Source organism: Hyaena hyaena, unplaced genomic scaffold, assembly GCF_003009895.1.
Source record: "Hyaena hyaena isolate Hyena2069 unplaced genomic scaffold, ASM300989v1 scaffold_298, whole genome shotgun sequence".
NCBI lineage: Eukaryota > Metazoa > Chordata > Mammalia > Carnivora > Hyaenidae > Hyaena > Hyaena hyaena.
Genome location: NW_024080927.1, coordinates 120,663 through 148,633, shown reverse-complemented (window position 1 = coordinate 148,633; position 27,971 = coordinate 120,663). Strand labels below are relative to the sequence as shown.

General features: G+C 35.4%; 1 protein-coding gene across 1 annotated transcript in view; it reads left to right on the top strand.

Moving 5' to 3' along the window:
* The window catches only part of BRIP1 (BRCA1 interacting protein C-terminal helicase 1), a 176,347-nt gene that overhangs the window by 65,332 nt on the left and 83,044 nt on the right, over window positions 1-27,971 (top strand). Inside the window, 5 exon segments of the mRNA XM_039247334.1 lie at window positions 28-160; window positions 10,362-10,516; window positions 13,672-13,837; window positions 13,955-14,095; window positions 18,798-18,959. Coding sequence (XP_039103265.1) covers window positions 28-160; window positions 10,362-10,516; window positions 13,672-13,837; window positions 13,955-14,095; window positions 18,798-18,959 — 757 coding nt within the window.

Genomic DNA, 27,971 nt, shown 5'->3' with positions numbered 1-27,971 from the left:
TCAATTGATGGAATTATTTTATTTTAGTTGGTTAGAAGCAAACTCTGAACATCTTGTGGAAAGGGATTATGAAACATCCTGTAAAATCTGGAGTGGAAGTGAAATGCTCTTAAATTTACACAAAATGGGCATCACCACTGATACTTTTCCCATTTTGCAGGTAAGACTATTTTCTACCTGTGACATTTATTTAGTATATGGTTTAATAGTGAATAAATTAATCCAGACTAAAAAAACTAACAAATTGTTTTAAAATTTTATTTTGAGTTTGGTAATTAAAAATAATTTTTTTAATGTTTTATTTCTGAGAGAGTGAGAGAGACAGCATGAGCAGGGGAGGGTCAGAGAGAGAGGGAGACACAGAATCTGAAACAGGGTCTAGGCTCTGAGCTAGCTGTCAGCACAGAGCCCGACGTGGGGCTGAAACCCACGAACCGCAAGATCGTGACCTGAGCCGAAGTCGGACGCTCAACCAACTGAGCCACCCAGACACCCTGAGTTTGATAATTTTTAAATAATGGCATAAATTATGACTGAAAAAGTAGCATTATTTAGTTTGAAACAAATAAGTCATAAAGGAATGAATTGCTTTGTTCCCGTCTAAAACAAGTCAGTATGTTTAGGTTGTAAAATTATTTTGTCAGTAATAAAAGTTAAAAATTTATAAAATAAAAAGATAAATTCATTTTTGTTCTCCTTAACTTAGAGGTTATAAACCTGCGTTTATAGAGATCATGAGTGGGCTGGGGGATTCTGTGAATCTTATGAAATTGTATGCAAAATTTTATGAGTATGTACTTTTGTACTTTTTTCTGCATAGAGCCTTCATAACTTCTCTTCTGAAAGAGGTTGGTTTTTTTTCCCTAGTAGATAAGAATGTTTTTATCCTTTTTGTTCTTACTTATTTAAATTAATAGATTTTGCTTTTTTTTTTTTTTTTTACAAATAGTTTATTGTCAAATTAGTTTCTACATAACACTCAGTGCTCATCCCCAAAGTGCCCTCCTCCATGCCCATTCCCCCCTCCCCCCCCACATCCATCAGTCCTCAGTTTTTGTCAGCATTCAAGAGTCTCTCATGGTTTGCCTCTCTCCCTTTCCCCCACCATTTCCGCCCTTCTTCTCCCCCTTGTTCCTCCATCAAGTTCCTCCTAATCCTCCTATACGTGCAAACATATGATATTTGTCCTTCTCTGCCTGACTTATTTCGCTCAGCATGACACCCTCAAGGTCCATCCATGTTGCTACACATGGCCAGATTTCATTGTTTCTCATTGCCATGTAGTATTCCTGAGGAAAACAGTGTGGAGGTTCCTCAGGAAACTAACAATAGATTTTGCTTTTAAGAGTGGTTGTTTAGGACTTACAGAACAGTTGAGCAGAAAGGACAGAATTCTAATATTACCCTAACCCTCGCCCCCCCCCCCCACTCACATACTCTACAGTTCTCCTATTATTAACAGTTTGCAACAGTACAGTACATTTGTTACAATTGAACCAGTATTATTACATTGTTAACTAAAGTCCATAGTTTACATTGGGGTTCACTCTCTGTATGGCAGAGTTCTGAGTTTTGATAAAAACAAAGTCATATATCTACTATTACAGTATCATACAGAATGTTTTCACTGCCTTAAAAATATTCTGTTCTATACTTCTTAATTCATCCCTTCACCATACCTCATTTGCCCTGCTGAGCCTTTAGCAACCACTGATTTTTTTCAACCGACTCCATAGTTTTGCCTTTTCCAGCATGTCATTTAGCTGGGATCATTTTCAGGTTCCTTTATGTCTTTTTGCGGCTTGATGGCTTGTTTCTTTTTATTGATAAACAATATTCGTTGCATATATGCACACCGTTTGTTTATCCATTCACCTGCTATGAAATGTATTGGTGACTACTAAGTTTGGGCAATTCTAAATAAAGCTCTTATAAACACTTGTGTGCATATTTTTTTTAAATTTTTTAAAGTGTTTGTTTATTTTTGAGAGACAGAAAGAGATAAATCATGAGCAGGGAAGGGGCAGAGAGAGAGGGAGACAGATTCTGAAGCAGGCTCCAGGCTCTAAGCTGTCAGCACAAAGCCCAATACAGGGCTCGAACTCACAAACTGTGAGATACGACCTCAGCCATAGTTGGATGCTTAACCGACTGAGCCACCCAGAGCCCCTGTGTGCATATTTTTGTATGGATGTGCTTTCTTCTCATTTGTGTAAATAGTAAATACTTAGCAAAATTGCTGAAATATATGGTAAGACTATTTTTACCTGTGTAAGAAAATGCCGTCTTCCAAAGTAGCTGTGCTATTTTATACTTGCATCATCAGTGAATGAGGGTTCTTTTCATTCTACATCCTTGCCTATATTTGATATTGTCAGTGTTTTGACTGTTAGTCATTCTAATGAATATGTAGTATCTTATTATTGTTTTAGTGTACAATTTCCTAATGACATTTGATGTGGAACATCTTTTCACATGCTTATTTGCCATCTGTATATCTTATTTGGTGAGCTATCTCTTCAGATCTTTTGCCTACTTTTCAGTTGGATTCTTTGTCTTCTTGTTGTTGAGTTTTAAGTGTTCTCTGTATATTTGGTATACCAGTGCTTCATCAAATATGTTTATAGACCTATGCTTCTAATCTGTGGTTTGTCTTTTCATTCTATTAACAGTGTCTTTTATAGAACTTTTACTTTTTTTTTTTTTTTAACATTTATTTATTATTATTGAGAAACAGAGACAGCATGAACAGGGGAGGGGCAGAGAGAAGGGGAGACACAGAATCCGAAACAGGCTCTAGGCTCTGAGCTGCCAGCACAGAGCCTGATGCGGGGCTCGAACCCACAAACTGCGAGATCATGACCTGAGCTGAAGTTGGACGCCTAACCGACTAAGCCACCCAGGCGCCCCTAGAACTTTTACTTTAAATAAAGTTCAGCTTAATAATGTTTTCTTTGACAGATCATACTTTTGACATTGTGCCTAAAACTCCCCACCAAACCCAAAGCCATCTAGATTTTCTTCTGTCTTTTTCTTCTAGAAGTTTTATAGTTTTGCATTTTATATTTCGGTCTGTGATCCACTTTAAGTTAATTTTTTGTGTAGGATATAAGGTCTGTGCCTAGATTCATTTCTTTGCACCTAGGTGTACCCATTTGTTGAAAAGGGCATCCTTTCTCCACTGGGTTATAATTGCTCCTTTGTTAAAGATCAGTTGGATGTATTATTATGGGTCCTTTTTTAGGTTCTTTATTCTTTTCCATTGATTGATTTGTCTGTTCCTTTGCTAATACTGCACTGTCAGTTACTATAGTTTTATAGTAAGTCTTGAAGTCATATTGTCGTTGTGTCAGTTCTCTGACTTTGTTTAGTATTGTGTTAGTTATTCTGGGGTTTTTTTTCTTTCCAAATAAACTTTAGAATTAGCTTGTCAGTATCCACAAAGTAACTTTCTGGGATTTTCATTGAAATTGCATTGAATCTACAAATCAAACCAAGAAGAACTGACAACTGAACAATATTGAGTCTTCCTATCCATGAACAGGAAGTATCTCTCCATTTGTTTAGATCTTTGATTTCCCTCATGGATTTGAAGAGGTCTTTGAACCAAAACAGATAGGAACTATGGCTATCATGATAACCACTAGCGTTCTGGGCCTATGAGCATTAAAAATATATTTTAATTAGACTATACTTATACTTTGTGCCCTGCTTTTATTTATTTTTTTTTAATTTTTTATAGTTTATTTATTTTTGAGACCGAGAGAGACAGAGCATGAGTGGGGCAGGGGCAGAGAGAGAGGGAGACACAGAATCTGAAATAGGTTTCAGGTTCTGAGCTACCAGCACAGAACCTGATGCAGAGCTCGAACCCACAAACTGCGAGATTATGACCTGAGCCAAAGTCAGATGCTTAACCGACTGAGCCACCCAGGAGCCTCTGTGCCCTGCTTTTATTATTTTTTTTATTTTTTTTAATGTTTTATTTATTTCTAGGAGAGAGAGAGAGAGAGACAGCGTGAGCAGGGGAGGGTCAGAGAGAGATGGAGTCACAGACTCTGAAACAGGCTCCAGGCTCTGAGCTGGCAGTCAGCACAGAGCCCGACGCGGGGCTCGAACCCACGAACCGCGAGATCATGACCTAAGCGAAAGTCGGACGCTTAACCGACTAAGCCACCCAGGCACCCCTATCAGTGTTTTTCTTTTATGAATTCTGTTTGAGTCTAGTTTTAGTGATCTTTCCATATCTTGCACTACATTTTCTAAAAGTGTTATTATTTTTTTAATAAAAGTTTTCAGTCGGCCATTCATTTTTGTTTCTGTTGTAAGATTAGGAATCCATTTTATTTCCTCTATGGATACTTTTCTCAGCATCATTTTCTAAATAATCCATCCATTTTCCTTTGATTTATAATGACACTTCTGACATGTATCTATTTTTCCCTCATTTGTGAATTAATTTCTGGACTTTGTTCTGTGATTCTGTTTATCTAAACTGTCATATTTGTTGATTACTCTAGCATTAGAAAAATGTCGTTACCTGGTAGGGCATATCTCTTTGTTCTTTTCCTTTGGGAAGATCTTTACTGAATTTTAGAATTAGCTTGTAAATTTCTATGAAAAATCTGTTGGTGTTGCATTGAATTTATGGATTGATTTAGAAAGAGTTTTTCTGTTCACAAACAAGATATATAAAGTTCTTCATTTATTATGTCTTCTATATCAATAAAATTTTATGATTTTATTTTTAAAAGTCTTAGGTGTTTCAGGGTAGATTTATTCCTACGTGAGTTCAGGTTTCTGTTTCTTTTTCACATAGTATATTTAAAAAGTTGCATTTTCTAATTACTAATTGGTATGTAAAAATGGTAGCTGATTTTTATTTATTTATCTTGTAAGCAACTACGTTGCTAAACTATCTTATAGGTTTGTCTGTGGATTCTTAAATTTTCTATGTAGTTTTACTGTCCATAAGTAATGACTATTTTCTTTCCAACTCCATCACATTTTATTTATTTCTTTGCTGGCTTCAACTTTCAGTGCATTACTTATCATAGGCAGTTAGACATTTTGGTCTTACTGCTGCCTAAAAGAGGCTATATTACTAGTGTTACATCATTTTGTAACATGTCTACTGTATTGTTTTGAAATTCTTTTATTTTTTATTAATAGCTAGACAGATATAATTCACATGCTGTAAAATTTACCATTTTAAAGTATACAGTCAGTGCTTTTTGGTATAGACACAGAGTTCTGCAACTATCACTGCTATCTAATTTCAGAGCAGTTTCAGCACCTCATAAAGAACCATGTCCCCATTAGCAGGCATTCCCTATTTCCTTCTCCCCCAGCCCTTGAAAACCACTAATTTACATTCTGTTTCTATAGACCTGCTTCTTTTAAACATTTCATATAAATGGAAACATGATATGGTGCTTTTGTGACTGGTTTTTCTTCATTTTGTATGTTTTCAAGGCTCATCTGTGTATGTCATAGCATTCATGAGTACTTCATTCCTTTTTTTATTACTAAATAATATTCCATTGTATAAATCTGCATTTTGTTTATTTATTATCACTTGACACATTTGGATTGTTTCTATTTTTGTCTGTTATAAATAGTGCTGTAACCATTCATGTCCAAGTTTTTGTGTGTACATATATTTTTAATTCTCTTGGGTATATACTTAGGGGAATTGCCAGGCCATATGATAACTCTATGTTTAACTCTTTGAGGGACTGCCAGTCTGTTTTACAAAGGGGCTGCACCATTTTACAATCCCATCACCGATGTACAAGGATTTTAATTTCTTTCACATCCTCACTAACACTTGTTACCTCTTTTTTATTATAGTTTTCTAGGGGAAATGAAGTGGTACCTCAATGTGGTTTGATTTTCATTTCTCTCCTAATTCCTAATGTTGAGCGTTTATTCAAGTGCTTATTATCCATTTATATATCTCCATTAGAGAAATCTTATACAAATTTGTTGCCCACTTTGAAATTGGGTGTTCTTTTATTATTGACTGTAAGAGTTCTTCATATATTCTGGATATAAACACCGTATTAGATGCATGATTTGTAATTTTTTTCCCATTCCATAGGTGCTAGAGGATTTTTATAATTATATTTTTATTAGGTTAAGGAAATTGCCTCTAATCCTAGTTAGCTAAGAAACTCATCATTGTGGTTATTAAATTTTTAGAAGTTAATTTTTACAAAAGTAATATGTATATAATTTAAAGAGTCAGTACCATCAAGAAAAGCATTCATCTGCCCCACTCCTTCTCAATCCCAATTTTTACTTGGCACTTTAGCTCTTAACAGTGATATCTTCTGATATTTAACCCCAGTTTTCTAAATAACATGTGGGTTCTGCTGCTTTTGAATTTTCAATTTTAGATATTCTCTATTGACTTCCTATTATGTATGATGATACATTAGCTTCTTTTTCTTCTCTCTGTTTCTCTTTCTCTTCTTACTTTTCCTCTCCTTTTTACCTTTCTCCATTCTCTTACTCTTCATTCTTTCACCATAATTAATATTCAGTGTGTATATCATTGTGTATGCATATTATCACAGCTCATGATAGCAACTATCATATAGCTTACTTGATTAAATTTGTACACAACTTTATGTTTCCCATGTGGTAATACTTATCAGTTTGTGGATTTTTTCCTTTCTTATTTGCTTAGTTTTCTATTTATCTATAAACCCACCTGTCAATTTTTAGGTGACCTAGGCAGAAGTAGCCTTGGAGTAGTTTCATGATTCAGTGTGTAGAATTTCGTTCAGGCCTTGTTTTTAGTACATTGCCTTCAGTAGTTGAGGATTTTCTGTAGTTTGGGTTTTCTTTTACCTTGTCTGTTTTTGTTTTTGTTTATTTGTTTGTTTTGAAGTGTAGTTGACACGCAACATTCCATTAGTTTTCAGGCACTACATTAATTTCAACTTAGTGATTCATCAAGTCTTTATGTTATTCTATGCTCATCACAAGTGTAGCTACAGTCTGTCACCTTATGCTATTAAAGTACCATCGACTATTCTCTATTCTGTATCTTTTATCCATGTGACTTATTCATTTCATAACTGAAAGTGTATCTCCCATTCTGCTTCTAGCAAGCCATTGGTTTGTTCTTTGCATTTATGGGTCTGTATCAGCTTTTTGTTTATTTGTTTTGTTTTTTAGATTCCACATGTAAGTGAAATCATGTTGTATTTGCCTTTGTCTGATTTATATTTAACAAAATAGCCTCTACTCCATCCATGTTGCCACAAATGGCAAGATTTCATTCTTTTCTTTGGTTGAGTAGTATTCGTGTGTGTGTGTGTGTGTGTGTGTGTGTGTGTGTGCGTGTGTGCTTATACACCACATCTTTATTCATCTATGGATGGACACTTGCATTACTTCCATATTTTGGTTATTGTAAATATTGCTGCAATAAACATAGAGGTGCATTTGTCTTTTTGGGTGAGTGTTTTCATTTTCTTTGGCTAAATACCCAGTAGTGGAATTACTGGATAATATGATACTTCTATTTTTTTTTTTTTTTTTTTTTTTATTTCTAGGAGAGAGAGAGAGACAGCGTGAGCAGGGGAGGGTCAGAGAGAGAGGGAGTCACAGACTGAAACAGGCTCCAGGCTCTGAGCTGGCTGTCAGCACAGAGCCCGACGCGGGGCTCGAACCCACGAACCGCGAGATCATGACCTAAGCGAAAGTCGGACGCTTAACCGACCAAGCCACCCAGGCGCCCCGATACTTCTATTTTTAATATTTGAGGAACTTCCACAATGCTTTCTGCAATGGCCATTCCAATTTACATTCCCACCAACAATGCAAGAGGGTTCCTTTTTCTCCATATCCTTATCAACACTCTATTTCTTGTCTTTTTGAGTCTAGTCATTCTGAGAGGTGTAAGGTGGTATCTCACTGTGGTTTTGATTTACATTTCCCTAATGATTAGTTGCTGAGCATCTTTTCATGTGAGAGTTGGCCATCTGTTTGTCTTTGAAAAAATGTCTATTCGGAAGTTCTGTAGTTTTATAGAATAAATTGCCAGTGTTCTGCCACTGTTGGGGAAGAATTGTGGCCTTTATATAAAGTATTGCTGACGGGACTTGATTTTTTTTTTTTTTTTACAAATAGTTTATTGTCAAATTAGTTTCCACATAACACCCAGTGCTCATCCCCACAAGTGTCCTCCTCCATGCCCATCCCCCCTCCCCCCCCATATCCATCAGTTCTGTTTTTGTCAGCATTCAAGAGTCTCTCATGGTTTGCCTCTCTCCCTTTCCCCTACCATTTCCCCCCTTCTTCTCCCCCTTGTTCCTCCGTCAAGTTCCTCCTAATCCTCCTATACGTGCAAACATATGATATTTGTCCTTCTCTGCCTGACTTATTTCGCTCAGCATAATGCCCTCAAGGTCCATCCATGTTGCTACACATGGCCAGATTTCATTGTTTCTCATTGCCATGTAGTATTCCATGGTATAGATAAACCACATCTTCTTGATCCATTCATCTGTTGATGGACACTTAGGCTCCTTCCATGTTTTAGCTATTGTGGAGAGTGCTGCTATGACCATTGGGGTACATGTGCTTCTATGCCTCAGCATTTCTATATCCCTTGGGTAAATTCCTAGCAGTGCTATTGCTGGGTCATAGGGGAGTTCTAGTGTTAGTTTCCTGAGGAACCTCCACACTGTTTTCCAGAGGGGCTGTACCAGTTTACATTCCCACCAACAGTGTAGGAGGGTGCCCGTTTCTCCACATCCTCGCCAGCATCTAGAGTTCTCTGATTTGCTCATTTTAGCCACTCTGACTGGCGTGAGGTGGTATCTCAGTGTGGTTTTGATTTGTATTTCCCTGATGAGGAGGGATGCTGAGCATCGTTTCATGTGTCTGTTGGCCATCTGGATGTCCTCTTTGGAGAAGTGTCTGTTCATGTCTTCTGCCCATTTCTTCACTGGGTTGTTTGTTTTTCGGGCGTGTAGTTTGGTGAGTTCCTTATAGATTCTGGATATTAACCCTTTATCTGATATGTCATTTGCAACTATCTTTTCCCATTCCGTTGGTTGCCTATTAGTTTTGTGGGTTGTTTCCTTTGCTGTGCAGAAGCTTTTAATCTTGATGAGGTCCCAATCGTTTATTTTTGTGAGGGGACTTGATTTTAAAAAGAAGAATTACTTGTTTTTCATTAATAATTTGTAGTGCTGAATGTCTTTCCAAATTCATTCTTTGCTTCTTTTTCAAAAATCTTTCTATTTGTATCCTTCAGTGTTTTGTTCAGTGGAAACTAATTTTACTCTAGGTGTGTATTTTTCACATCGATGTGTAAATGAATGTTAAAATTTATCTGTCTTAATTTATCTTAACTATTTTCTCATTTTACTTTTATTGAACACATACTTTATTGTCAACCATCAGCGTTGTCACCAATATCTTTTACTTCAATATTCAGAGTTTTCTCTTCACAGTGTGGAAATGCATACTTTTCTTTCTCCTTATATCCACACTTCTTTTTTTTTAAGTTTGCTTTAAGCACTTTAATTTTTTTTAATATTTTTTAAGGTTTATTTATTTTTGAGAGAGAGACAGAGTGCAAGCGGAAGAGGGGCAAGGAGAGAGGGAGACAGAATCTGAAGCAGGCTCCAGGCTCCGAGCTGTCAACACAGAACCTGACAAGGAGCCCACGCTCCTGAGTCATGAGATCATGACCTGAGCCGAAGTCGGACGCTTAATGAACTGAGCCACTCAGGCGCCCCTCTTAGGTCCACACTTTTATCTGTATTAAAACTTCTTAGTCACATGAAAACAAATGAGCCAGTTAGTATACATTTTGTATTTAGCATATATTTTTTCCTTGAAGTCATTTTTACGATTTTCCTGTTCATACAGTCATATTATTCTCATTGTTGGAATGCTCCCTGGAAATAATTCAGGCAAATATTATCTTTTAAGTTCTTTGGCGAAACCATTTGGTGCATTTTTTTAAAGTAAGCTGTACGCCCAACATGGAGCTTGAACTCACAACTTTGAAATCAAGAATTGCCTGCCTTAACAACTGAGCCCACCAGGTTTGCCTAGTTCATTACTTTTGAAGGGTACTAAATAATACCCTAATTGCCTGAAGAAGTAATGAACTTCCTAAATGTATAATTTATTGTCAAAGTGCCTTGAACTCTGAAGAAAATTTTGGGATATATAGGAATTTAAAACATACTATTAGCATTTGTGTCTTGATAATGTTTTCCTAAAATTTCAATGTATATTTCATTTGGATTTTATTATAGTTTTAAGAGGTTTGTTTTCCTCTTCTTCCTGTTTCCTGCAGTATACTTAATGACAGTAATTTCTTATAGGGACATTTTTCTTCTGTTCTTCAAAAAGAAGAAAAGGTCTTACCAATTTATGGTAGAGAAGAGGCAAGAGAAGTACCAATTATTAGTGCTTCAACTCAAATAATACTCAAAGGACTTTTTATGGTGTTTGACTATCTTTTCAGGCAAAACAGCAGGTAAGTAAATACATATGATTTGTATTCTTACTCTTAAAAATATTAATTTTATTGGGTGCTAGTATGCATTTAATCTGTACCTATTTTGTGTGGGTACCTGGGATCATTGTAAATAAGTGGTATAATATTACTCTTACTGGCACAGACTTAGATCAATTGAATTAGTCTTTATTAGTGAAAATGAGAATTGAAATAAATAAATGCACTTTAAATACATTTTATTAGTTACTTCAGCATTAAATTCTTGGTTATATATGACAGAACTTAAACATTTAGGTTTTAAGTGTAGTTTTAGATATGTTTCAGAAAGTCTCTTTCTTACTGCATAAAGCCTCTATCTGGTGAAATATGGAATATGAGAAACAGTTAACTCCCCTCACTCTACCACTCATTAAATTATAGTACTATTTGGTTCCTGTTTTTTTTTTTATGTGGTAAAATATACATAACATAAAATTTACTATTTTAACCATTCTTAAAATAATGTGTTTTAGTAGCATTAGGTTTATTCACATTGTTGTGCAGTCATCCATTTCTAGAACTTTTTCATCATCCCTAATAGGATCTCTATATCCATGAAATAGTATTTCCCATTTCCCTCTTCCCACAACCTCTGGTAACCTCTATTCTTTCATCTCCATTGATTTGCCCTTTAGTTATCTCCCAAAAGTAGAATCATATATATTTGTTCTTTTGCATCTGACTTATTTCACTTAGCATGTTTTCTTTTTTCTATTTCTTTCTTTTAGAGATTTTATTTTTAAGTAATCTCTACACCCAACGTGGGGCTCAAACTCATGACTCTGAGATCAAGAGTTCCATGCTCTGTAGACTGAGCTAGTCAGGCACCCCAATAATGGATACTATCTCTTTAATAAATATAAGACTATTAAATTTTTATTTCTTCTTGTATTCATTTTAGTTAATTCTTTCCAAGGGATTTGTCCAGTTTATGCAAATTGTCACCTTTATTGGCAGATGGTTGGTTGATACCATTTTCTTATTACCTTTTTAATGTATTGAAAAGCAACTGAAACTCAAAAGAAATAGAAGAATCAAGATAAAAATAGAAACCAGTGAAAAATGTTATAAATGTACAATAAAGAAAATCAATGACACTAAAGTTGATTCTTCAAAAAGATACTAAAATTGATAAATCATTTAGCATGTTTTCAAGGTTTATACATATTGTAATAGATATCAGAATGCCATTCCTTTTTATGGCCGATTATTCCATTGTATACATGTACCATATTTTGTTTATCCATTGTTCTATTCATGGACCTTTGGATTATTTTCACTTTTATCTATTGTGAATAATGCTAAGTGAATTTTGATGTACAGGTATCTGTTTGAGTCCCTAGCAGTGGAATTGCAGGATCTTATGGTAATTCTGTATTTAACTTTTTTGAGGAACCAACAGACTGTTTTCCATAGCAACTGCATGTTTTAGATTCCCATAGTTATGCACAACATTTCTAGTTGTTCTGCAGCCTTCTTTCTGGCTTTTGGATAATAACCATCCTAATGAGTGAGTTATCTGGTTATAGGTTTGATTTACCTACCCTCCAGTAATGGCTAGTTTGTTGAATATCTTTTCATATGCTTATTGTCCATTTGCAGGTGTTCATTGGAGTAATGTCTATTCATACCCTTTGCTTGTTTAAAAAAATTTTTTTTAAGTTTATTTATTTTGAGAGAGAAACAGAGAGCGAGCAGGAGAGGGGCGGAGACAAAGGGAGAGAGAGAATCCCAAGCAGGCTCAGCACCATCAGTGCAGATCCCAATGTGGGGTTTGAACCCACAAACTGCGAGTTTCTGACTTAAGCTGAAACCAAAAGTTGGACACCCAACCGAGCCACCCAGGCAACCTTCTTTGCCCATTTTTTAAAATGTTTATTTATTTTTGAGAGAGAGAGAGAGTGTGAGGAGGGAGGGGCAGAGACAGAGAGGCACAGAATCTGAAGCAGGCTCCAGGCTCTGAGCTGTCTGCACAGAACCCAATGTGGGACTCCAACTCACGAACTGCGAGATCATGACCTGAACTGAAGTCAGATGCTTAACCGACTGAGCCACCCAGGTTCCCGTCCTTTGCCCATTTTTGAATTGGGTAGTAGTGTTGTTGTGGAGTTGTAAGAGTTACTTATATGTTCTGCATATTATCCCATATCAGATACATGTTTTACAAAGATTTTTTATTCCTTGGTTGTCTTCTCATTCTCTGATAGTGTTCTTTGATGCACAAAAGTTTTTAAATTTTAATCAAACTCAGTTTATCTGTCTTTTCTTTTGTTGCTTGCGCTTTTTGTATATATAAGGAATATCTTAAGATCTGGTATCATAAAGATTTTGCCCTATGTTTTCTTCTAAATGTTTTATACTTTTTAGCTCCCTGTACTTTTATAAAATTCTCTCCACAGATTTTAGGGTCCTGACTTGAACTTTGAGATCTTATCTCTCTAGAGATGAAGTTAACAGTAAATATTACTGTGAGGACATGGTAGAGAATACTAGTTTTATTCTGTAAGTCCAAGTGTGTATAGCCTCTTATTGAAAGAAATTATAAGTTGGATGGGATCACAAAGATCAATACCTTCATTAAAAGTTAACAAAGACTAAAAAAACGTTAATGAAGACTGAGACCCATATTTTAAAGGAACTTGAATTTTGTAATTAGTTTCCTAAACTTTTGAAGTTTTCAGTAAAAATTCTTTCCATTTTTCTCATGTAATGAATCATAAAATGCACTGTTTAGTTTCTTTAATGATAGCTATTATCTATTTTGTAGTTGATAATGTAGCACAGAGTACAAAGAGCTCTGGACTAGAAATTATGAGACCTGGATTTTAATTCTGTCTCTGCCATAATTTATGTATTGTTTGGACATAGGGATGGGAAATGGTAAGAAGTGGGTAGTTAGCTAATACCTAATCTCTGTATGAGAAAGTTGATTGTAAGATTTAATGGTTCATTTTCTATCAGAATTACTGAATTTAATTAGTGGTGAGGGTTGTTGGTGGGGAAAATGTTATCTTTGAGTGGGAAGATATCACAACTCTCAACTTAGTTTTAATCAGTTTTTACATTGTATGTAGCTGGGACATCATATGTTTCATAAAGTTTTGCCATTTAATTACCATTTTATTTTCATCCAGATTTGCAGATGATTATAAAGTTGCTATTCAACAGACTTATTCTTGGATACATCAGACTAATATTTCAGATAAAAGTGAATTCTTTGCTCAAGCCAAAAACAAGAAACGTATAAGACAGAAAACTGCAGTTCGTGTGCTAAACTTTTGGTGCTTAAATCCAGCTGTGGTAAGCCTATCATGTTGTAAATGAAACTTCTGTCATCTTGCTCAGTACCAACAATTAAATAATTATGTTTGACTCTTTTAAAGATGATTTTATGTATCTAGTAATGTTTCCTTTTAGGCCTTTTCAGATATTAATGACAAAGTTTGGACCATTGTTTTGACATCTGGGACATTATCACCAATGAAATCCTTTTCATCAGAACTTGGTGTTACGTTTACTATCCAACTGGAGGCTAATCATGTCATTAATAACTCACAGGTTAGTTTTCTGAAGGCTTTCAATCTTATTACCTCAGTATAATTTTAATTTATTTTTTTAATGTTTTTTATTTACTTCTGATAGAGAGAGAGAGACAGCGTGAGCAGGGGAAGGTCAGAGAGAGAGGGAGACACAGAATCCGAAGCAGGTTCCAGTCTCCAAGCTGTCAGCACAGAGCCCAACGCGGGGCTCAAACCCACGAACTGTGAGATCATGACCTGAGCTGAGGTCTGACGCTTAACTGACTGAGCCACCCAGGTGCCCCAATATAATTTTATATTAAAAAAAATTAGAAGATACCTGAAATACTAGCAAACAGATCCTGTAGGAAATTCAACATCTTAGTTTGAGTATAAAAGAAAATCTGTCAGCTACTTGGTAGTGTCAACAAAAGGAGATACTGAAATAAGTAGCATTCCTTCAGTTTAGTGTGTAAAAATACACACTTTAGATGCAAAGACTGTATTGCAGTTTCCTCATGTAAATATGTTTTAGGGTTTTTTTTTAAATGAGAATTAAAAACAAAACAAAGGGCTCCGGGTGGCTCAGTCAGTAAAGCATCTGACTCTCTTTTGGCTCAAGTCATGATCTCACAGTTCATGGGTTGGAACCCTTCATCGGGCTCTGTGCTGACAGTGCAGAGCCTGTTTGGGATTCTCTCTCTCCCTCTTTCTACTCCTCCCCCATGCATGCTGTCTCTCTTTCTCTCTCAAAATAAGCTTAAAAAATTTTAACTTCTTTACCATAGTTCCTGCACATAATTACTTGTTCATGTGTTTCTCTTTTCCAATAGATAGTGGTATTTCTTTATTCCTTTCATGTTCCCATTCTTCCACTACACCTAGATTAATTCCTGGCATTAGTTAGTTAGCAAGTGTTCAGCATAGGTTTTAATATCTGAAATTAATTAAAAATACTCTCATGAGTTTTAGAACTTAAATTTTTAATGTTTTAGAACAATACCACATTTATGTTATTTAGTTCCCTAGGAACATTTGAATTGTCATTTGTCAGTCTATTCTGTTTCTTTTTAGAAAGTAATTTAAAGCAGCTAGCTACATATTGAGCATCACATGTGTGCCTAACACAATTCTAGTTCTTTATAAAGCTGTTGTTTTCAACCAAGGTGTATTTGAAAGGACATTTTGGTTTTCACAGTTACTTGGCAGGAACTGTTGACATTTAGTAGGTGGGGGCCTGGAATGCTAAGCTTCTATATAACTAAGAGTTGTGCTTTCTATAATGGCAGAGTGCTCCTGTTTGGAAATACTGCTATAAACAATAGTGAAGGAAAAATATGTGTTCCACTTTTTTTTTTTTTTTAACTTTCTGTTTACATTCCAGTTAGTTAACATACAGTGTAATATTAATTTCAGGAGTAAAATTTTTTGATTTAACACTTATATACAACACCCAGTGCTCATCACAAGTGTACTCTATGCTCCACAGTTTGTTTTTTTTTAATGTTTTATTTATTTCTGAGAGAGAGAGAGAGACAACGTGAGCAGGGGAGGGTCAGAGAGAGAGAGGGAGATACAGAATCTGAAACAGTCTCCAGGTTCTGAGCTGGCTGTCTGCACAGAGCCTGACACAGGGCTCAAACCTATGAACCGTGAGATCATGACCTGAGCCAAAGTTGGAAGCTTAACCCACTGAGCCACCCAGACGCCCCATATGCTCCAGTTTTAAGTCTCTTCCTTCAGAGGTTCAAATAAATATGGGAAGCTATTAATAAATTTAGCATATTTTCTCATAAGAATGGTATTATAGGCTCTGAGTTCTCAGTCTAGTACACAAAAGCCTGTTTAACCTGTAATGTCAATGGATTATAATAGTAAAAATGCCAATTGTTCAGTTGAATTCTATTATAACATTTACCCCTAACTTTTTTTCTTTTTTAATTTCTTTATATATTTTTGAGAAAGAGAGCATGTACACAAGAGTTGGGGAAATGGAGAGAAAAAGAGAGAAATTCCCAAGCAGGCTCCACACTGTCAGCACAGAGCCCAATGCAGGGCTTGAACTGAGATCATGACCTGAACTGAAATCATGAGTCAGACGCTTAGCTGACTGAGCCACCCGTGTACCCCTCCTCCCAACTTTTAAAAGAGTTTTTAAAAAATATTTATTTATTTTTGAGACAGAGACAGTCATGAATGGGGGAGGGGCAAAAAGAGAAAGAGACACAGAATCTGAAGCAGGCTGCAGGCCTTGACCTGTCAGCACAGAGCCCAACACAGGGCTCAAACCCACAAACCATGAGATCATGACCTGAGCCGAAGTTGGACGCATAACTGACTCAGGTGTCCCCAAAATTTATTTTTTATTGTGAAATGTTTTATTATCTTTTTAATGTCTATAAGCTCTGTAGCCATGTTCTCCTTATCCCTACCTGATACTATCAATTTGCATTCTCTGGTTTTATGTCTTTTCTTTATCAGTGTTGGTATCAGTTTATCCCTTTTATTAATCTTTCTAAAGAGTAATCTCTTGGCCTTTTTCTATTATAAAACATGATTTTTAATTTAATTTAATTGTGATAAAATATAACAAAATTTACCATCTTAACCATTTTTAAGTATATTCACATTGTTGTGTACCCAATCTCTAGAACTTTTTCATCTTGGAAAATTAGAATTCTTTGCCCATTAAACAACAATTCTCCATTTCCTCTCTTCCTAGCCCTTGGTAACCACCCTTCTACTTTCTATTTTTATGAAGTTGATACTCTAATATAAGTGAAATCATAGGTATTTTTTGTGATTAGCTCATTTTACTTAGCGTGATGTCCTCCATGTTGTAAGTGAATCAGAATTTTCTTCTTTCTTAACGCTGAAAGATAATTTCATTGTATGCATGTATATACCACATTTTGGTTGTCCATTCATTTATTGATGCCCTCAACTTCTAAATAATTATAAACTTCAGAAAGTTACAAAAAAAATTCTTAATATGGTGAATATCTTTATACCCCTCACCTAGGTATATCAATTGTTAACATTTTGCATGTGTATACATGAAAGAGAGAGAAGAGGAACACTGCAAAATGTGAGCAATAACATTATACATGTGTATGTGTATAATGCACATTTTTAAATAAACTATTAGCAGGTTATTTGTAGACATCATGACACTTTGCCCTTAATAGTTTAGACTGTCTCTCTTAGGAAAAATTACATAATCTGCGGCACCTGGTGGTTAAGCATCAGACCCTTGTTTCAGCTCAGGTCTTGATTTTATAGTTCGTGGGTTCAAGCCGCACCCATGTCAGGCTCCATGCTGGCACTGGGGAGCCTGCTTGGTCTCTCCCTCTCTCTGCCCCTCCCCTGCTTGCTCTCTCTCTTTCTCAAAATAAATAAACTTAAAGAACAATTTCATAATTCTACATAACAATACCATGATCATACCAGAGGAATTTAAAATTGATACAATAGGGTCAATATTTATATTTCTCCATTTGTTTCTAAAATGTCTTTATATCTTTTTATTTTATCTTTTTTTAATGCTTATTTTTGAGAGAGAGAGACAGAGACAGAGACACCACAAGCAGAGGAGGGACAGACAGTGGGGGACAGAGGATCCAAAGCAGGCTCTGCACTGACAGCAACAAGCCCAATGTGGGGCTGGAACTCAACGAACCTGGAGATCATGACTGAGTTGAAGTCTGACGCTCAATCGACTTAGCCACCCATGCGCCCCTATTTTGTTTTTTTGATCCAGTATCCAGTCAAGTATTATATATTGCATTTGACTTCCATATCTCTTTAGTCTTTAAAACTGTTGTTTTCCCTTCTTTTTTTTTTTTGTCTTTCATGACATTTTTATAGAATTCAAGTGAGCAGTTATGTTGAGGAATATAATCTGGATTTTATCTGATTGTTTCCTGTTGATAAGATTCAGGTTAAACAGTTTGGTAACAATACTATATGGGTGATATTGTTACTTCTCGTTGCATCCTGGCAGGAAATACTTCATATCAGTTTATCTTATTACTAGTTAATCATTTAGTTGAAAGTTGATTAAACCAGTGTCCATTAGATGTCATCTTGCAGAATGTACCTTAGTCTCATACATTATTTGAAAATACAGGGCTATTACAGTTTCAACAATCTGAAGTGTGTATATTGTCTGTAGATTACCAATAAAGCTTTTTATTTCTTTTAGTCAAATCACACCAGTGCTGGATCTGTATGAACGTAGATGAATTGCAAATAACTAAAATTTGGTTGATGTTTTAGGACTATAGATCTTTGAGCATCAGTGAATTTGTAAATTTGTTAAGTATATTCATAAGTCTTATCATAGTCAAGTCTTAAAGACTTACCTATACCAGATCATACAAGCCTTCATCTCTAATAGTCTGGAATCATTTCTGATTTACTCATTTCATTTGTTCACATTATCCAACAAAAGTGTTACGTGTTTAGTTTTATAATGCTATTTAGGAAATAGAAAAGTAAAACTTTTTTTTTCTTTTATCCTAAGTGGTCAGTGGCGTGCTTAAAGTAAAACTTTTATAACTTAGATTTATATATAATTAATGAATGATAATAGAAAAACACCAACAATTTAAAAATAAAGTTCCTCTAACCTTGTTTCTTGATCTTCTTTTGACATACATGTAATATATGTAATTAAGGCTCCCAACTAAATGCTAATTTGCCTACTTCAGTCATGACTCTAATACATATCTGTATTCTAGGTTTGGGTTGGCACCATTGGGTCAGGCCCCAAGGGTCGGCATCTCTGTGCAACCTTCCAGCACACGGAAACATTTGAGTTTCAGGATGAAGTAGGGGCACTTTTGTTATCTGTGTGTCAGACTGTGAGCCAAGGAATTTTGTGTTTCTTGCCATCTTACAAGGTAAGGGAATATTTATTGTTTCTCTTGCCTTTAAAAAATCACATGAGATTACCATGATAAGTTTCCAGAGTTCAGAAACAACAGAGGAATTATAATTTTCTAAGTATCATATATTGTTTTACTTATTTTTTGATTGAGATAGTTCATTCACTGTTTTACTTGAAACTCTCAAAGACTAAAAGTCTTCAAGCAATGTTTGTTATATGAGGACTGTTTATGTATACATTGTTTTTATTCTTAGGGAAAGCTTGATTTTTTTTCATAGTTGAAGGAAAATAGTATATTCTTTTTCACTTTCACAAATTCTCCTTTTGAATGTTTCATCTGTTCAGTGTTAAACATTCATCTGTTTAGATTCATCTGAATCTAAAGTCAGACTTTCTTTGTTGTCCATCTTTTTACTTCATGTATTTGGCTAGACATTTTTATTGTTTTTAGAGTCACTCTGGTTTTTAATAATATTATGTAAAATTGAGTTACATAGTGTATTTTAGTCCTAAAATTCAAAGCATTAAAACTACATATAATTCCTAAGAATAAAACAGTACTTTATCAAAATTCAAGCTAAATTGCAATGTTGAAAAGTGATATTTCTTTTTATTTTCTCATTGGAAGTTATATATGTAAGGATAGTAGTATAAATAATATATTTGAATGACAATACTGAAATACTTTTGGCTCTGCTTCTCCTTTTATATACATACTGCTGTACCTGAATGTTCTCCAAAATTTCTTATGTTGAAAGCCTAACCCCTAGGTGATATTAGGAGTGAGGCCTTTGGGAGATCCTTAAGTCCTGAGGTTAGAATTGTTATGAACAGGATTAGTGTCTAATAAAAGAGACTCTTGAGAGAAACCTTGCCCCTTCCACCATGTGAGGACATAGGGAAAAGGTGCCAGCTCTGAACTGGGAAGAGAGACCTCACCAAGTGTGACCATACTGGTGCCTTGATCTTGAACTTTCCAGCTTTCAGAACTGTAAGTGATACATTTCTTATGTTTAAAAGCTATTGAGGTATTTTGTTATAGCAGCCCAAATGGGACTAAGACACGTACTTTTTTAGCCAGAGATATAGTAAATTAGTCTTCCTGTAGAAAACTTGAAAGAATTTCTGTCAGAAGAAATTTAATCAGATAGGTTTGTTTGTTCTTTTTTTTTTTACAAGAACATCCAGGGGAAAAAATGGACATAAACATTTAAAAAGTTCTTAAAAGAAAGTAATATTTATCCCAAAGTGTGAACATTTACACCAAACAGCTATGTTAAATAAAACTAATAATTAAGCCTGGAACTAAAGAAAAGTAAAATCTCAATACGTTAATAAACGTCTTTTTATATTTTCCAATCACGATCACAACGCAAGCCAAGAAATGCCCAGTTGAGTAAATAAGTAATTTCATATTCTGCTAGGCTTCAAAGACATGGTAAGAATGATTGTTTATATGCTAGGAAGCAGTTTGGTATGGTTTCTTTGGCTTTTGTTTTTTTTCCTTGGGTTTTTTGGTTTATATATAGAGAGAGGAAAACCAAATCTAATATAAAGGTATTTAAATTGACAATAATATGATTGTCATTGGAAAAGTTACAGTGAAAAAGAAAACAGACTGTTGAACGGTGCATCGTATCATCTTATACCATTGTTCTCAAATGATTTAATTTTCATTAGCTGGGTTCAGCAGTTTGAAAATACATCCTAATTATTAATATATTGAGGTGAAATACATTAGTTGGTAGAAGAAAAGTAACTACTCTAAATATAAAGGGAATGTTACTTCCTAAATTTAAATTTTGGAATAGATGTAGCACAGTATTAATTTTACATTACTGAAATTGATGATTATTTGGTGACTACAGAGACTGTAACATTTAAATATACTTTTGTAGCAGATTTATAAATTGGCATAATGAATGGATTATTTTTCTGTTTTTACCTTTTCAACTAAAAAGAATGGGAAGATGAGAAAATAAGCTTTCAAACATTTTATTTGTCTTAGTTTCTTTTAATAGTGGGATTAATAGGGAGATTTGCTTATTTATTTCAATTTATTGTCTGTTTATATCTTTTTCATTGATTTTTATGGACTTAATAGATCACATGGATATTAATTCTCCATAATACATATCAAAATTTCCCATTTTTCATTTGTTGAATTCATTATTGTAATTTCTTTTTAAAAGTAACTTTGCTATCAAATTAATTCCTATACACAAATAATATAAAATGATCATAATGAAAAACAGTAGCCCCCTGGGTTACTTCTCACCTTTCAGCTCTGTACCTCAGAGACTTCTCAAATCTTTGATCTATTTTTCTGATATTTATTGTTATTTCTTTTTTTTTAATTGTGAAATATGGTTTTTGTGTATTGGTTTTGTATCCTGCAACTTTTCTAAATTTATTTTCTTTATATTGTGGGGGGGGAATCTTTATTTTTCTATTTATAAGATCATATTATCGGCAAACAGATCATTTTACTTTTTCCTTTCCAATTTGGATGTCTTTTTCTTGCCTAATTGTTCTGGGTAGAACTTAAACTACCATGTTGAATAGAAGTCGTGCAAACTGGCATGGTGAGTTGTTTCATTGAGAATGATATTAGCGTTGGGTTTTTCATATATTGCTTTATAATGTTGAGGAAGTTTCCTTCTATTCTTAGTTAATTGACTTTTGGGGGGTCATTGATGCTTTTTCTGTATCAATTGAGAATAATCATATGGGGGGGTTTTTGGTTCTTCATTCTGTTAATTCTGTATGTTACATTAACTGATTTCATATAACTACTCTTTTTAATTTTGGGAATAAATCCCATTTGGTCTTGGTTATAATCCTTTTAGTATGTTGCTGAATTTGGTTGCTGAATTTGTTGAGGATTCTTGCATCACTATTTATAAGAGATATTTGTCTATAGTTTCTTTTGCTGCTTTTTGAGAGAGAGAAAGAGAAAAGAGAGAGCACAAGTCGGGGAGGGGCAGAAAGAAAGGGAGACAGAAGATCCAAAGTGGACTCTACACTGACAGCAGAGAGCCTAATGAGGGGCTTGAACTCATGAACCGTGAGATCATGAACTGAGGTGAAGTCAGATGCTCAACCGACTGAGCCACCCAGGTGCCCCAGTTTCTTTTGTTTCTAATATCTTTGAATGCCTTTGCTCTTAGGGTATATTATCCTCATAGAATAAATTAGTAAATTTTCTTTAATTTCCTTATATTTGTGACTTTTCTAGTTATCCTTCTTTTATTGACATTGGTCTATAGTTTATAGACATTTATAAACATTTATAGACATTGGTCTATAGTTTGTCTTTTTTAGTGGGATCTTTATCTGGTTTTGGAATCAAGGTAATGCTGTCTTCATAGAAAGAGTTTGGAAGTTTTCCTTCCATTTCTATTTTTTGGAACAGCTTCAAAAGAATAGGTGTTAGCTCTTCTTTAAACGTTTGGTAGAATCCCCCTGTAAAGCCATCTGGCCCTGGACTCTTGTTGCTTTTGGTCTTTCCCCACCACCCTCCCCTTCCCATCTTTTCTCCCTTTAGAGAGTTCCCCTTAAAATTTCTTGCAGAGCTGGTTTAGTGGTCATGAATTCCTTTAGTTTTTGTTTGTCTGGGAAACTTTTTATCTCTCCTATTTTGAATGAGAGCCTTGCTGGATAAAGAGTTCTTGGCTGCATATTTTTCCAATTCAGCACATTGAATATATTCTGCCACTCCTTCCTGGCCTGCCAAGTTTCTGTGGATAGGCCTGCTGCAAGCCTGATCTGTCTTCCTTTGTAGGTTAAGGATTTTTTTCCCTTGCCGCTTTCATGATTCTTTCCTTGCCTGAGTATTTTGTGAATTTGACTATGATATACTTTGTTGATCTTCAGTTTTGTTGAATCTTGTAGGAGTCCTGTGTGCTTCCTGGATTTTGTTGTTGTGTCTTTCCCCAGGTTAGGAAAATTTTCTGCGATGATTTGCTCACATAACCTTTCTACCCCTATTTCTTTCTGTTTATCTTCTGGGACCTCTATGATTCTGATGTTGTTTCTTTTTAATGAGTCACTGATTTCTCTTATTCTTAAATCGTGTTCTTTTGTTTTACTCTCTCTCTTTTTTTCTGCTTCATTATTCTCCATAAGTTTGTCTTCTGCGTTGCTGATTCACTGCTCGGCCTCATCCATCCTTGATGATGTCCTTGATGGCGTCCATTCGAGATTGTAGCTCAGTTATAGCATTTTTTATTTCATCCTACCTTTTACTTCTTTTGTCTCCATAGAGAGGGATTCTAATCTATTTTCGACTCCAGTTAGTATTCTTATCGTGATTCTGTATTCTGGTTCAGACATCTTGCTTGTATTTGTGTTGGTTAAGTCACTGGCTGTTTCTTCTTGCTCTTTCTTTTGGGGAGAATTCCTTCATTTTGTCCTTTTGAAGGAAGAAAAAGTTAATAAGATGAAAAAAAATTAAAATAAAAAATTGAAATTAACACACACGAAGAAAAATTAAATAAATAGTACTAGATCCTAGGTGTGCTTTGGTCTGGTTATTGAAAGGAGCTTAATGATTAGAGAAAAAAAAGAGGAAAAAAATAAAATTAAAGAATTAAAAACAACACAGAGACACACACAAAATTGTAAAAATGATGCTAAATCCTAGGTGTGTTTTGGTCTGGTTATTGAAAGGAGCTTGAATGATTAGAGAAAAAAGGGGAAATTTTTAATATTAAAAAATATGTGGCACCTGGGTTGCTCAGTCAGTTAAGCGTCTAACTTTGGCCAGGTCATGATCTCATGGTTTGTGAGTTTGAGCCCTACATCAGGTTCTGTGCTGACAGCTCAGAGCCTGGAGCCTACTTCAGCTTCTGTGTCTCCCTCTCTCTCTGCCCCTCCCCCACTCATTCCCTCTCTCTCTCTCTCTCTATCTCTCTCTCTCTGAGTAAACAAAATGAATAAACAAAAAAAATTTCAACACAAAACACACACAAAATCAAATAAGAAATGTTAGATCCTAGGTGTGTTTTGGTCTGGTTCTTGAAAGGAGCTTGACTGATTAGAGAAAAAAGGAACAAAATTAAAATTAAAAAATTAAAAACAACACACATACACACACACAGAATCAAATAAATGATGCTAGATCCTAGGTGTGTTTTGGTCTGGTTATTGAAAGGAGCTTGATTGATTAGAGAAAAAAGGAAAAAAAATTAAAGAATTAAAAACAACACACAGGCACACACAAAATCAAATAAATGATGCTAGATCCTAGGTGTGTTTTGGTCTGGTTATTGAAAGGAGCTTGATTGATTAGAGAAAAAAGGAAAAAAAATTAAAGAATTAAAAACAACACACAGGCACACTCAAAATCAAATAAATGATGCTAGATCCTAGGTGTGTTTTGGTCTGGTTATTGAAAGGAGCTTGATTGATTAGAGAAAAAAGGAAAAAAATTAAAGAATTAAAAACAAAACACACACACAATCAAATAAGTGATGGTAGGTCCTACATGTGTTTTGGTCTCGTTATTGAAAGGAGCTTGATTGATTAGAGAAAAAAGGGGAAAAGAAAATGAAAAAAGAAATAAGACAAAAACAACAAAAACCAAAATAAACAAAAAAACCTTTGAAAATTTGAGAAAATGAATACAATGAGATAGAATAACTTGAAATGATGGAAGTAAAATAGTATTTGAAAAATTTATGAAAAAGTAAAGAATTTGGTCAAAAAATGAAGAATATTCTTAATAAAAATTGAAAATAAACTTTTAAAATTATCTTTCTGTATTCAAGTAAAAGAAAAATGAAAAAGAAAGAATAAAAATAGAAAAAAGAAAATTGAATAGATGGGCCAGCCAACAGACTGAGATACGATTGATATTACATCGTTTTCCCCTAGAATTCAAACTCTGAAGCACTTTATAGTCCCTAAACTAAGCAGCCAGAGAGATTTGTGGTGTTCCTGAAGAGTGAGATTGGCCCAGTTGAGCAGGGCTTAGTGTAACGGCTTTGTTCTCCACTAGATGGTGCTGCTTAGCTTGCAAGGGTGGATTGTTGTGGCGCCTGTAGGTGTGTATGCGCATGCACGGGTGGGGTGAAAATGGTGTCACCCAGGTATTCAGGCTAGTATCAGAACTCTGTGCTCTCCCGGACCAGGAATCACACACCCGTCCTTTGTCTTTGGTTTTCAGTCCACTCCCTGCTTTTGCACTGTCCATAACCACACTGTCAGGTTGGCAGGCAGCACCTTGATCCTGAGTTTTATCAGAAATACGGCTGTATTTCCCAATCTCTCGCTTCTGAGGGACTGAGGCTTTGACCCACTCAGATCCTCTGGGGGAGGGTCTCACCGAGCAATGGCTGGGTGCCAGCCACACCCAGGAATGCTAGCAAGACTCTGCTGCTGCCAATATCCAGATACTTGTGGCTGGGTGCCAGCCTGCCCCAGAAAAATTTCACGCAGTCATGTAGCAGCAGCATTTCTGGGATTACGGAAGATCTTGCATGGTCTGAGGACTTCCCAGTCCCACTCTTCTAGGAATTCACCCTTCCCACCAGAACACCACTAGGTATTTGAGCTGTGCAGTTTCAGACTCTGCGCTCTCCCTGTTTATATAGTGTTAAGGAAATTTAAACCCTCTCCTTTCTTCTTTCTTCCATTTTAGTTCAGTCTCTGCAGCTGTTTCCACCATTTTTTTTCCCACTTTATCTCCATCTGCATTTTTGGGGGGCGCTTTTCCCCCCCCCCCCCCCCCCGCTCCCATCTCTATCCTCTCTCTACAAGCAAAAACACCTCCCTGCCCTCCATCTACAGTTAATCTTCATAATAGTAACCAATGGATTTTTCTTTTTAACTGTTTCAGATTGTCAGCTTTTAAATTTAGATGATTTGGATGTTGTCAGGTAGGAAATTATCTTGATGCAATGATAGCCTCCAGATATACCTATTGGGCATGGTATGCCAGTGGTAATGCGACAGAGAAGCTGACAGACAAAAGATGCTTGAAACACATAGTTTATTAAATAAATATAAAACCACAGTAAGAAGTAAGGGGAAAGAGTTGAGGGTTAGGTAACATATTTAGGCTAGGGTGCAAGTGGGTGGAAGGGCTACATTACCTAAACCCTGGGTTATACAGTATTCATATGTCTTGTCTCTCTCTCTGCTACATCAGCTTTCCTTGCAGATTGGTATGGTTACAAAGATTAGAAATGAGGTTTGAGCAAGGTGGCACAATAATGGAGAAGTGCATAAAGCTAATGGCACTTGCTTATTTTGTTAGAGAAAAATAAGGGGGAGTGCACTTGGCCATAGCTGTAGTCCACCAATTAGCCTGTTGGGATTATAGATTTTATTCACCTTTCTTGGGCAGAGGGTATGTGAGACCAGGATGGGTGTCACCGGTGTTCAGCTGAATTAAGAATTCTTGAATAATGAGTGTTTTCCAATGCCTGGTATATTTAGTGTATCTTGAATATTTTGTGCTTCCTGTGTATAGTGTGTAGCTGAATATTTAGTGTCAACTTCATCCATCCATCCATTTCCAACTGTGTTCACACACTATGCTGTGCTCATCTGTTTAACATACTTACAGGTTTCCAACTTCTATCTATGGTTTAAACATCTTGTGAATATCACCCATCCATTTGGTTTCTTGCCTTTTATGTTAGAATTTAATATTCTCAAATAATACAACAAACACAAACTACAGATGTGAATTCTCTCAGTCTCTTGACTTCAATTTTAAGGAACCAGATACTCAAGGGATACCACATTTTAAAACTTCTTTCAAAAAACATGACACTAGGGGCACCTAGCTCAGTGGTTAAGCATCTGACTTTGGCTCGGGTCATGATCTCACTGCTCGTGAGTTCGAGCCCCGTTTCAGGCTCTATGCTAACAGCTCAGAGCTTGGAGCCTGCTTCAGATTCTGTGTCTCCCTCTTTCTCTGCCACTCCCCCTCTCACTCTCTATCTCTCTCAAAAATAACATTAATAAACATTAAAAAAATTAAAGGAAAAAAAAGACATGGCACTTTCTACAAGACATGGTGAATGAATGCTTAGAATTCATACCAGCGCATTGGTATTTGCCTTGTAACAAAGTACTGTTTCTGAATTTTTAGAAATAAAATTTGCCTCACTTGCCTGGTTTAGAACATAAGCTTATAGGTGGTATAACTAGAGGTCATGGTATCATGACAGATTTTGAAGGGAAAAATATCAAGGAAAAGATTCTACACATAGCATCTCATTGTAGAAAAGTGTACAGGTCATGTAATCTTTTTTTTTTAAACAGACTTTATTTATTTAAATCAGTTCACAGCAAAACTGAGTGGACAGTGCAGAGAGCTCCTCCTCCCACACATGCATAGCCTCCAATATTATGAACATCCCTCAGCAGAGTAGTACATTTATCATACTTGATGAATTTATATTAACATATCATTATCACACAAAGTTCATAGTGTACACTCAGGGTCTTCTTGGTATTATTACGTTCTATGAGTTTTTATCAATGTATTGTGATACATGTCTACCATTATAATATCATGCATAGTAACTTCACTGCCCTAAAAATCCTGTGTTCTGCCTGTTCATTCCTCCTTCTCCTAACACTTAGAAACCATTGGTCTTTTTACTGTCTTCATAGTTTTGCCTTTTCAAGACTGTCATGTAGTTGAAATCATACAGTATATAGCCTTTCAGATTAGCTTATTTCATTTACTAATATACATTTAAGTTCCCTCCATGTCTATTGATGCCTTGATAGCTCTTTTTTTTTTTTTTTTTTTTTTGCATTCAATACTATTCATTGTCTGGATGTATCCATTTACTTCTTGAAAGACATCTTAGTCCTTCCATGTTTTGGCAATTATGAAGGAAGCTGCTACGAACATCTGTATGCAGGTTTTTGTGTGGACATAAGTTTTCAGCTCATTTGGGTAAATACCAAGGAATACAATTGCCAGATTGTGTGGTAAGATTATGTTTACCTTTTTAAATAACTGCCAGATTGTCTTTTTATTTTTTTTTTTCCTACTGTC